The following is a 13,559-nucleotide window of genomic DNA, read 5'->3' on the forward strand; positions in this document are numbered from 1 at the left end:
CCCAAAGTATAAAATAAATATACCTGAGTCCATGCCAATATAAATAAATGATCGAAAAAATAATTGGATGAGAGAAGCAAATCTTCTGTACAGAAGAATTCCGTGTAACATATGTACCTACTCCCCCTTCCAGGAGGTAAAGCTTAATTTCACCCCTCCCTATCACTTCTTTGAGAGCATGCTAATGACTAACTTCCAAAGAACAGAGTATGGAAAGGGAAAAATAGTAACTTTACAGTTGAAAAACCTAACAAATATTACTTTAACCAAGTGATGAAGGTTGACATCGCTAGTAATATGTGGATATCATGTACACCCAGTATGATGTAATGAGGTCACTTCATTAATATGAGGTGATGAGAAAGTCACTTCACCCCTGTGGTATTCTTTTCCAAAGCCCATAACCCTAGTTTAATCTTGAGGAAAACATCAGACAAAATAATATAAGCATCAGATCAGGAGATATCCTACAGAATACTTGACCAGAAATTCTTGATAGTCTTCTAGAGACTATCAAGATCATGAAAAACAAGGAAAAGCTAAGAAGCTGTCACAGCCCAGAGGAAACTAGGGAACCATAGAAATTAAATAAATGTGGTACCCTAGATTAGAACCTAGAATAGAAAAGGGACATTAATGAAAAGACTAGTGAAATCCAACCAAAGCCTAGTTTAGTGACTAGTAATGTACCATATCAGTTTATTAGTTTTAACAAATGTACCATAGAAATGTAAGATGTTAACAATTAGATAAATTGGGTGAGGGATATATGGGAACTCTTCATACTATCTTTGCAACTTTTCTATAAATCTAAAATTATCCCCCAATTAAACACTTATTTAACAAGTTATCTTCTGATTTATTTAGCAGCTTGCTAAGTAAACAATTACCTACTTACATAATTTACCAGAATATAGGAATCCCATCTAAGGAAATGAGAATTTTTTCTTCTTCTTCCCCATTGATATTATAAATTTGAATCATGACTAGACAATCAAAAGTAAAAATGAATAGTAATTTAAGTTTTAAGAGCTCATCACCATCATATTACTTTTATAGTCTTCAGGTTCAAAGGAGGTGGTTCCTGGTTCTTGATTGTAAATAACTATGTCATCTTAGATGCGTTCACAAAGACACCACTTTTGGTTCATTCTAGTCTCTGTCCTCCTGAAGTCTCCGCCTTTGAACGATGTGTAAATGGAACATTTATTTTTACCTCTAAAAAGTGTAAAGTCATCTGAATATGATCTTTTATACAGACTGAATAATCTGTGTGAAAAGACATAGAAAAATGAACATGCATTGCAACACAGCCTAAATATTTGTAATCAATATTTTTAGACCTTGGGTCAAAAATTTTCATGTATCTAAAATATGTTTTATTAATTGCTTTCTATATACATGAGATAAAGTTGTAATTATTTAAAACGAATGTATGGTACTTTTTAAAGCATTAATTGTGAAACAATTTTTTGAGTTAACATGGGGGAAATAAGAAAACAATGATTACATTCATATTCATGATGTTCTTTAAGAGTTTAGAAAAGTAAAAATAATTGAAGCATTTTATTTGATAATGTGCCTAGTATTATATAGCCTTACTGAATTATATGCCTTGCCCCTGAATATCCTAGCCAGCTAAAATATGATTTGATCTATACATTTTAAAAAGAACTGTTTACTTTATTAAAAAAAAAAAAAGGCTTTAAAATTTAAAATCTCGTTGAACAGACTGGGATTAACAAAGAGATTTAGAAACATACAGAAATAATCGTGATGAAATAATAATTTGTTACTAGATACAGCTTTAAACAGTATAGGAAGCATGCTTCAGGTTAGTCAGAAGAGGTCCTCTGAATTACACTGTGCATGCTTCCCTGAAATGAAACTGTATGTTATTGGTTAACCAGGATATTTAGCATAATCACTCTGCTAGACTGTGGTGGAGGGAGGTGATTATCACTGAGAACAGATGGGCAGGTCCACAGCACTGCCAGATTCTGCACAAGCTCCATTTATTGTTGGTTCTTGCTTCTTTTCCTTTGGTGTTTTAATTTTTTTTTTAAACATTGTATGTTCTAAAGAACTAGCTGCACAAAAGGTCAGTAGCCGATGACCTTTCAGCTTAGATTTCAAACGTAGGAGAAAGATTCAAAATGCTATCACTGTGTATCTAAGAAGGATGGGGCAGATTTCATTTTACCCTCTAGCCTCCCTCAATGCATGCACGGATTTATCTGTACGCTAAGCTCTCTGCTCTGCATCTCTAGCTCCTTGTGGATTATATTGTCTCTCTGATCAGAAATGATTTTCTCGGATATGAACACCGTTTCTGGCTCCCCTAAAGTGCATCCTCCTAATGGGACCCGGTTTTACACTTTTCAAGTAAGTGTGCTTTAAATGGCTTCACTACTTAGGAAGTTAATATATAGTCAAACTTTTAATAAAGAGAAAAATAAGGGAAGGAAAACTGCAAAGTGTGAAAGTATTAAAGAGGATGTAAGATATAGATAATGTGCATGTCAGTTTAATCTGGTTTTTTTTTTATATGGAGATGAGATGACGTTAGGATTCTCTGTGAATTCAAGCAAAATAATAGTGAACCCTTAATTTTCACAAGGATTCTTAAATCTGCTACAATATCATCTTTTGAGAGTTTATGAGTTATTCTCCTGAAATTGTTATTTATGGATATAATATGGTGAAAATTACAGAGTTACTTCCCTGATATATCACAGAGAGGGTAGAATTAAAAGACATTTTAGGGAACTTTGCAAACTATGTTCTCTGGGCTTAGAAAAATGTTTTGTATTTCATATACATAGCTTAACATAACTCCTGTTATTTAATTTTGTTATGTGTGCAATATACAATCAATCAATAATACAGTAGCTTAAGTACCAGGTTTAGTATGCTTTTCAATTTGAGATAAAGTAGAAACTCATTAAGATGGAAGATTTTCTGTGTTATCAAAAAGTCAAAATGATTTACAATATAAATGTAAATGTGAGTTACAAAGCTGTTACCTACTAAATGTATTTCAACTGCCTGTGAATAAATCAGTCATCAGTCTAGAAAATGGTTGTCTAAAGTAAATCATATTCTACTTCATTTTTATCCTCAAATTGCATTTTTCAGTACTAAGGTTTACTTTGCAATTCAGTCATATCATCATTAGATTAAAAGGAAAAATGAAACTCTTCTCTGTATATTTTACACTATGGGAATATAAACAGCCTAACATTTAATTATTTTAGCTATATAGTTATAATGCACTGAAAAAATAAATGTAAAGACCTAGAGAATTAATATAGTAGAGGCAGCATGAATTATTTTGAAAGGGGGCTCTGAATAAATGCACATCTGATTAAAGTCTCTTGCCTTTGCAAACTATAGCAGTAGATATAATTACTCTCTCTCTCTCCCCCTTCTTATACTGCTGTTTTTAATTCTGTCGCCTCTCCTGCCTTACACTGATGTCTACTGATAGTGCAAGTCTGTGCTGTTACAGAATATATTTACTTCCCAGTGGCGATCAGCTTATTGTGGCAGTGACTCAAAATGCAATTGCCCCGGGGCTGTTCTACAGAATTATTACTTTTTTCTTCTCCATACACTGAGATATAAACACTCCTTACAATATATCCCATAGCTGCCTCTTAGGGGCAGCTTTTGACATTGGGTATTCTGCTTCAGTCTCTTAAACTTTAAGGGTCAGTGAATTCCATAGCTCAGTCATGACACAGGCTTTTTACAATTCTTTCAGTAGATATTGCTGACACATTTCCTGGCAGGTGATTTTCTTTGAAAACACACTAGAATGATTTTTAACCACTTATTTTTTTGTTGATGTTATAATAATTCATGTAAAAACACTAGGATTTCAGATAAAATAGAAATGTTGGCAAATATGAACTCTATTCTCCTACATTTTTTAAAATCACAAAATGGTATTTGATCCTGACATTCATGATAACAGGCAGTGTGTGTTTAACTTTTTGTTGCTATTGTTTGTTTTTGCTTTTGGTGGAAGAGAAGGAAGAAAGAAGGATGGTTTTTAAAGCATGAATATAAAGGTTTATAAAAGTTGACTCTTTGCTTTTATTTTCAAAGGACTGAATTAAACAGAATTATTTTTCTTATATATATATATATTAACCTATTTAATGTGGTATACTTTCTTTGGTTGAAATACTGTCATGAGAAATGAGATGCTGTAAAAGTAACAAAACATTTGTCAAAAAATGTATCTTGTGGAAATGATTAGTTAAATTTTCAAAAGTGGTTCTCATTATAGAATGGCATAAATGCATTTCTGAAATGATTCTGCATCAAGGAATTGAGATTTTAATGCTTACTTTCTTAAAATTATTCTTGCACAAGAGTTAACGTATGCAAAAACATTTAAGATAGCTTAGCATGAATGATACTGACTTTCAGTTCCATCTTCTCATCAAATGTTTAAACTAGCTTGTCATTTTTGCTGAAATTGTACAATATTAAATTTTAAAAGTAAGATATAGAATAATGTATTTGACCTGAAGGGTTCAAAGGTAAAAAGACAACAAATAAGAAGCTGAAGGATATTCTAATTACAAGCCTTTCTTTTTCATTGTATTTTAATTTAGCCAAATACATTCATACTTCTACACACACATGCAAATACTATTTTGTATAGACTAACACTTGATTTAAATTAATTTCCTTATAAATGAGACCTCACTTCAATATTCCATGAAGATAATTGTGTCTGCATGTTTCTATTCAGAGGTTCTTAGACCCTGGGTGATGCCAACACCCAATTTGCACTATATATTTTGTGAATAACTTATCACCCAAAATCAAATTTTAGAGTATAGTTGCCTAGATTGATTTTTGATTGACAAAAATTAAAATTAATTATAATATTTGTATGTATTAGAACTGTCAATTTATGGGGCTCAAATATGTACAAATGGGAAACCTACCTTCAAACAAAATTATATTATATTATATATATATATGAATGTAGTAAAAATTCTTTTAAATTTTATGTCCATAAAAATGATGTCCCACAGCTCGGTGCTTTGTGACCACCTAGAGGGGTGGGATAGGGAGGGTGGGAGGGAGGGAGACGCAAGAGGGAAGAGATATGGAGATATATGTATATGTATAACTGATTCACCTTGTTATAAAGCAGAAACTAACACACCATTGTAAAGCAATTATACTCCAATAAAGATGTTAAAAAGAAAAATGATGTCCCAACATCATTTCACATTTAGCTCTATTTTTGCAAGTAAAACCATTTAATATGCTTTACTAAACTTCTAGATTAGCTAATCATGACTTAATGTGTTAATTCTCCCAGAGGTATTGATGAGCAACACGCTACCCCCTCATTTCCTAGAGATTAAGTATCTTCACCTAGACGTTTTCAAAGTCTGCACAGTCCTAAGATTTCATGGGAGTTTGTCAGTAGTTGCTAGAGACAGTAGGGAAGAGGAATACATTCTTTTGAGGTTCTTAATGTTTCCTTATTCTACATTTACCTATTTTATTCATTGGAGCTCTATGCAAGCTTTCATGAACTACAACAACAAATAGTATACTACTATCAAAAAGAAAGCAAAAGTGGTTTGTAAACCACTTCCTCAAACCAAAGGAATATATTTCTGATGGGAGCAGTTTTGATCTAGTGAATCCACAGAGCAATTATTTCTGCTTAGAATACATTGCTTTGCCATTTCATCCTAGTATTAATAACATTAACTGCCAAGAATGTGTGTAAAAGTCTTTGACTCTGTTGTCCCCTGGTACCCACTGAAAACAAGAGAAAGAAACTTTGTCACAAAATATGGAAACACATTAATCTGCCATTTCCATGTTTAAAATACTTTATGTATCCCCTGTCCTTAAAGGATAAAATTCACTTCTTTAGCTTGTCATAAAAAAGCTCTTCCTGGTCTGGAGCTCATGCAACATACTGCTTTATTTACCTGCTTTCCCAGAAATTTGTTTGAATGCTTCTGTTCTTTGCCTCTTCACTGAACCTGCCCATTGGAAAATTGTTTTTGCTTAAAGACTCATCTCAACTGCCACCTACCCGGTGAAGCCTTCACTCATTCACCTGATTCATGCATGATGTATTAAGTATATTTCCTTTGATCATTTGCCTGTTTATACCACTACTGAAGCACTTATTATGCTTTTTTTTTAATTGGAGTATAGTTGATTTACAATGTTGTGTTAGTTTCAGGTGTACAGCAAAGTGAATCAGCTATACATATACATATATCCACTCTTTTTTTTTTTTTTAGATTCTTTTCCCTTATAGGCAATTATAGAGTATTGAGTAGAGTTCCCTGTGCTATACAGCAGATTCTTATTAGTTGTCTATTTTATATATAGTGTGTATATGTCAGTCCCAATCTCCCAAGTTATCCCTCCCTTATTATGCTTTGTTTTAATCCCCGAGAACATTTTATTAATCTGTGTCCCTAGCAAATGGATACTGGCAGTATCTTTGTATAATAAACAGAGGCATATATTTGGAAGGTAAATGATTAAAATATGAAAATTCAACACAATAAACAACAAATTCTTTTTGTGTTAACTATATAAGCAGTTGGTCAGACATATATTATTAGAGAAATATCTAAAGATATATAAAGGTAAATGTGTTTAATACTAAGCCTTTGTGTACCAGTGTTGGGTTCTTCAAAATAGGTAACAGTTACGTTAGTGATCTCAGAAAAGCTTTAATTTTATTGTTTTTAAAATAGATTTCTGTTACAGCTAGACAAAACCTTTTTGAGATTTTTTTCTTTGTACCTCTTTACCATTCCTTATTAATTGAGGCATTTCATATTTTATCAAGAGAACTTTAAAATTGATTAATATATAATTTTTCACTTAGCAGATACTATTACTTGAAATATATAGAAGACTAATAGGCAAGTTGGAAATCTCAATTGCATGAATAATTTCACTCAGATTCTTAATAATTAGGATGGGGCACCATATCTTTGTGATCATATGAGGTTGAGGTAATTTTGGCTTTTCAGGGAAAAAAAACCCAGATTTTTTTATATTCTATCATTTTTTTCTCCCTGGGAATACACCATTATTTTTCTATTATTTGGAGCATATTATAACTTCTTACTGTTGATATTTTTTAAACGCACTGGAAATATCTATCAGAATGCTTGGAACATGTTATGTATTTTAAAAAAAAAAGAAGAATGAAAGCAAAGTAGCCTAATAGAGATAAGAAAGACAGACCCTTTGGCTCCAAGGTTACAGAGTAATATAAGCAGACTTCCCCAGCTTAGTGAGAGAACTGACGTTTTTCTCTGTTGCCCAACTGTATGCAGTCATGATTATGATTATGACTGGTGGAGCTAACACAAGAGGTATTTCAAGCAAGCTGACTGACATATTTAAAGGTACATATTGGTGTCTGGGAAAGGCAGAGTTTAGTATAACTGGAACATAAGCTGGAGAAGGAAATGACTAAAAGTCAATGTGCAAACTCCAGAATATAAAAATAGGTTTGAATGTCAAGTCCAGACCCTCAGGAACTTGAATTTAGGATTCAAGGATTTTCAGCGAAGAATGACAAGCTTCGATTTACTGTTTAGTTAGAATACTGGATTGTGCCTTGGCTGGTTGATAGGACAGAGAAAACTATTCAGTAGCTTTCCAAAAAAATCTAGATGAATTGTCATGATTTCCCTGCTTTACAGATGAAAAAAACTGTTGCTCAAAAAAGGCACTTAAGTAATTGTTAATAATGCAGGGTATACATAACATAGTTTCTGTCTGAATCTGGGGTTATGGAACCCAAAATTCCACAGTCTTTTCTGTATAGTCTTCTGCCGAAATTGCTGATGATTACATACATTAGCAAAAGTATTCCAAGCTATATAATTTCTAATCCTGTTGATCTATTAATTCAGAAACTTATGGAAATTTAACTCTACTTCTTCAAAACATTGTACTACAGCCTCACTGGGTTTTTAAACTTGAGGTTCTTATTCAGTTACATCTCCTCATTTAATCCTTATTAACACAGTTTTCTTCTAGCTGGAAATGTGTTTTTATAGTAATCAAATTGCCAGTCAAATTGTGCTGAAAGGCAAAAAGGGAAATTGAGGGGGAAAATCTTCCCTAAACACGCACCTTTGTTAATATAAGAATGCTCTGTATATCAGTGAGACCAACCGTAGAAAACAATGCGTAGCTCCTGAGCTCCCCATAGGAAATCATATGTCTTCCATCTGCAGAGGTTTGTGCTTAATAGAATTTGGCTAGGCAATATATTCTGAGAGGACAGGCACTGTGTACTTTTTTTTCATCGTTAAATCACTAGCACCAAGCAGTGTCCAACACACAGCCTTGATTTAGTAAGTAGGTGTTGAATTGAATTACAAATTGAAAAGGAGTATGTATTCTGATCTAGAATGACCTCTCCATAGGAATGCATAAATGGTTGTAAGATACCCAGCATAGCATCCACAAATATATTTCACTTATACCTAGCTAACATAGCTTTATATTTCAAGTATTGTCTGCAGGGGAAGGAAATTGGAAGTAGCGAAATTAATTAGGAGGCTCTTAAGATAAAGCTTTTAATGCACGGAGCACAGTGCCTGGTGGTTAGTAAGAGCTCAATGAGCAGCAATCACAACAGCAGCGACCAAAAGTGGGGTCTGCAAAACATACTAGAGGAGGCAAGGGTATGAGCATAAAGGACAAAGGAAAAGTCATTAAGAGATAGATTCAAAGGAATCCATTAACTTACTGAATATAGGAGACAAGAGAGAAAAAGGCAAGATTACCTCTAGTGAGGGAGAGAGAAATATGGAGGAGGAGCAGCTTTGCAAAACAATATATTGAGTTTGGTTTTGGACAGATTGAGTAGACAGTTGGAAATAACGGGTTTGGCTCTGAGGAGGCAGGTCTGCCTGAATAGTAGATGTAAGTGTGGGAGGCATCTGCTTACAGAGTAGGGAAAACTATGGAAGTGGATGAAATGACCTTGGCAAAGAATGAGGAGAATGGGGGTGGGGGTGGGGCTGGGCGTGAAATCCTTGGACCCGCTGACTTACCCAGAATTATTATCACTTGGAGTGTGTGTGCTTGGTTTATTTTGCAAACACAGTTTGGAAGCTTTTTCCTAATCACCTCTCCTTGAATATCACCTCTGAACCTAATTCAATTTAGGTGCTCGTGCCTCTTTGTGTGTGTCTTTGCTTTATTTTGTAAATGCGTTTTGGAAGCTAGCATTTCCTTTTAACCCCCTCCTTAAATATTGTCCCCGAACTTTAATTCAAGTTAAATCCTCCTGTCCTTAACACCTTCACAAAGTAACTTGATGTATGTCTATTGTATTATTTATTATACCATATTTAATTTTTTACTTATCTCTCTTCACCACTAGTCTGTGAACTCCTGAAAAGCATAAAATTTATTTTACTTAACTACTCATATTTGTTTATTGACACCTAGCCTAATGCTTGTCGTATAGACAGAATCTGTTTTTTGAATGAATGAATCCATGTGTGAAGGCTAGCTAAAATTAATCCTCTTATATTAATTTCTGAAATCATTTGACCCACCTTGTTGAATATCCCCATTATGCCAGACTTTAACGATGGTGAGCAAAATACCAGTTTTCTGTGCTCAAAAGTCTTAGTCGCCTCTTGGAATATTATCCAACAGTCATAATAGCACATTATTTGGTTCTCTGAAAATACTTTGAGTTTAAAGGTTCATATAGATATTACTATTATAATTTATGTAATTCCAATTAAATAATTCTAATTCCAAATCTGTTTTTAATTCTGGTTCACAGTTAACTTTTCCACTGTTGGTTCTTTCTTTTATATTTTCAAAATATTTTACAAATAATAAGAATTATTCTCAAAAAATAAAATTGCACGATAGTTTGGAGCATGCCTTTTGAAATTAAACACATGGTTCAAAACTAGTTTCCACCGTTCACTAGAGTCTGGCTATAAGCACGTGAAATTATTTCTTTCTTTTCACTTTCCTTGACTGTCTATTGGAAACAATAGAGCATGTCATGAGGTTATCATGATGCTAAATGGATTATTTATAGAATAATATATAAAGTATTTACTTCCAATAAAGATGGCATTCAATCAAGATTAGCTAGTGTTGTTTTAATGATTAATGTACTTTCTAAATAATAGCATAATTTATTCCACAAATGATCTTTTTTCCTTTTGCTTATTTTAAATTTAGGAAAAAATTAATACTAAGAAAACATATTCACCACTTTAAATACTTTAAGTGCTTCATATATACACTAAGGGATCTTACTAAAATATATTTAATTAACTTTTCAAAATCTTAATTTTATATTAAATATTTTTGTGCTTATAGAATATAAGCTTTCAGAGAATTGATTTAAGTATCCCTTTGAAAGTATACTTGGATTCCTTTTATAAATACATTTTTGGTATTTTTCAATTGTATTTGGTAAAGTCATTTTGACGTTTACCTTGTATCTTCATTATGACTTTTATTATCATCTCAAGTTTTACACAGATACAGATGCAAATTTAAAATGACCAGTTTGTGAAATTGGCTAACTTAGGATATAATTCAAAATATCTACAGATTAAAAGAGAGTGGCTCACTTTGTATGCTGGGTGCTCCACACAATATGTAAAGATTTAGAGTAATTGCTAAATTTATTTAGAGCCAACCAGATTTGATGCTATTATTGGCAGCAGAACTGTCAAAGAATTGCTGAGTATGTTAACAATGCTCAGGAGTGTATAACATTTTTAAAGAACATCACAAAATTATTCTCTAAGTTATATCACAAAGCAGAAGTTGGCAAAGTTACATGGACAACTGAGCAATGTTATTAGGAAGAAATGAACATAATCTAGTTCTTACAGCTTAAATATTCTCAATTTTAATTATGTTGGTGAAAAAATACAGAAGATACACAAAAAGAGACATACTTATTTGTTGTTTTCTATCAAATAAAATTAATGCAAAAGGGACAGTTGTGAACTACAATGTAATGTTACACTGTTACATAGCATACTGTTTCCTTTTATTTTGTATTTTTGTTTTTTCTCATTAAGCACATCATTAATCTTCTCTTTCTAAAATAATCCATCTTTGAAATCACAATAGGCCTACAAGATGCTAAAAAAAAAGCATTCTTTGAACTCCTAAAACAAATAAGCTATTATTATAAAATATTATAAACTCACTATATTTGAAAAGTTATACTTTATCATTGTTAAAGTATATCATGTGTTGTAATATCATTTTGTTTAGATGTTAAAATATTTAATGCATAAAAAATCAAATATTTTAACAGTAATATAAGGCAGTTCAAATATTTGCATACACATTTCTTTCATTCAAGAAACACTCAGAGAAATTGCTTTAGATGTGGTCTAAATTTTCAAGGAGCAAATGTTACAATACATAATAAGTAAAAATAAATATTAGAACAGAGACTCATGCAAAATACAGTGATGTGCTAAAAGAATCAGTTAATTTCAAGTGTCTCCTTGAGAAAGACTTCAAGTAAGAACATTACTTTTAAAAAATAGTAAAGAATTTCAAAATAACTATTTCACAGAAATATAAGTGAAAAAAATTTTTTCGGCCATTGTATACCAGCCATGTTCTACGACTGGCCAAGGGGCCATGATCTGTGGGACCATCCTAGACAGACCTCTGCCACTGCAGGGCTTTCCCCAGATATTCAGTGTCCTGTATCTTCTTGCAGTTCCAAAACATAGTATAGACACCAGGCCTCTGTGTCTTTACTTATGCTTTCTCTGTGTCCGTGTTGTGTCATGTACATGTGGAGACACTCATTCAATACAACCTTATGTCCCTGACTTCAGATTATACTACAAAGCTACAGTAATCAAGACAATATGGCACTGGCACAAAAACAGAAATATAGATCAATGGAAGAGGATAGAAAGCCCAGAGATGAACCCACGCACCTATGGTCAACTGATCTATGACAAAGGAGGCAAGGATATACAGTGGAGAAAAGACAGTCTCTTCAATAAGTGGTGCTGGGAAAACTAGACAGCTACATGTAAAAGAATGAAATTAGAACACTCCCTAACACCATACACAAAAATAAACTCAAAATGGATTAAAGACCTAAATGTAAGACCGGACACTATAAAACTCTTAGAGGAAAACATAGCAAGAACACTCATTGACATAAATCACAGCAAGATCTTTTTTGACCCACCTCCTAGAGAAATGGAAATAAAAACAAAAATAAATGGGACCTAATGAAACTTCAAAGCTTTTGCACAGCAAAGGAAACTATAAACAAGATGAAAAGACAACCCTCAGAATGGGAGAAACTATTTGCAAACAAATCAAAGGACAAAGAATTAATCTCCAAAATATATAAACAGCTCATGCAGCTCAATATCAAAAAAACAAACAACCCAATCAAAAAATGGGCAGAAGACCTAAATAGACATCTCTCCAAAGAAGACATACAGATGGCCAAGAGGCACATGAAAAGCTGCTCAACATCACTAATTATTAGAGAAATGCAAATCAAAACTACAATGAGGTATCACCTCACACCGGTTAGAATGGGCATCATCAGAAAATCTACAAACAACAAATGCTGGAGAGAGTGTGGAGAAGAGGGAACCCTCTTGCACTGCTGGTGGGAATGTAAATTGATACAGCCACTATGGAGAACAGTATGGAGGTTCCTTAAAAAACTAAAAATAGAACTACCATACGACCCAGCAATCCCACTACTGGGCATATACCCAGAGAAAACCATAATTCAAAAAGACACACGCACCCCAATGTTCATTGCAGCACTATTTACAATAGCCGGGTCGTGGAATCAGCCTAAATGCCCAGCAACAGACGAATGGATAAAGAAGATGTGGTACATATATACAATGGAATATTACTCAGCCATAAAAAGGAATTAAATTGGGTCATTTGTAGAGACGTGGATGGACCTAGAGACTGTCATACAGAGTGAAGTAAGTCCGAAAGAGAAAAACAAATATCATATATTAACGCACATATGTGGAATCTAGAAAAATGGTACAGATGAACCGGTTTGCAGGGCAGAAATTGAGACACAGATGTAGAGAACAAACGTATGGACACCAAGGGGGGGAAAGTCGGGGTGGTGGTGGGGGTGGTGGTGGGATGAATTGGGAGATTGGGATTGACATATATACACTAATATGTATAAAATAGATAACTAATAAGAACTTGCTGTATAAAGAAAAATAATAAAATAAAATTTAAAAATATGCAACCTTATGATGATGGTGATCATGAAGAGGAAATACTTCTTCTAAGAGGCTTTCATGAATAGAATCGTTCCTGAACTAGCATGGTATTCTGAAAAGAGCAATGACTGATTTGTTTTACTAAATCTTAAACATTCAACATTTACTCTTTTTTAAAGCAAAAAACCATTTTGCATAAAAAGGAATATACTATATATTTTCTTTGACCCCGAACATATGTATTGATAGAGGGTAGAGAAAGCTAGGGAAATCGAGAAG

At 33.1% G+C, this 13,559-nt stretch overlaps 1 protein-coding gene across 4 annotated transcripts in view; it reads left to right on the forward strand.

Annotated features, from left to right (window-relative positions):
• Nucleotides 1-13,559, forward strand: part of PPFIA2 (PTPRF interacting protein alpha 2) — a 470,166-nt gene that overhangs the window by 146,931 nt on the left and 309,676 nt on the right. For 2 of the 4 annotated variants that reach the window (XM_061205835.1, XM_061205836.1), the window contains exon 1: nucleotides 2,305-2,385. The exons of the other annotated variants lie outside the window; for them this stretch is intronic. In XM_061205835.1, coding sequence (XP_061061818.1) covers nucleotides 2,305-2,385 — 81 coding nt within the window. Of the gene's footprint in view, nucleotides 1-2,304; nucleotides 2,386-13,559 lie in introns of those variants that run through there. 4 annotated transcript variants of the gene reach the window in all.

This window comes from Eubalaena glacialis, chromosome 11 (assembly GCF_028564815.1).
Source record: "Eubalaena glacialis isolate mEubGla1 chromosome 11, mEubGla1.1.hap2.+ XY, whole genome shotgun sequence".
NCBI lineage: Eukaryota > Metazoa > Chordata > Mammalia > Artiodactyla > Balaenidae > Eubalaena > Eubalaena glacialis.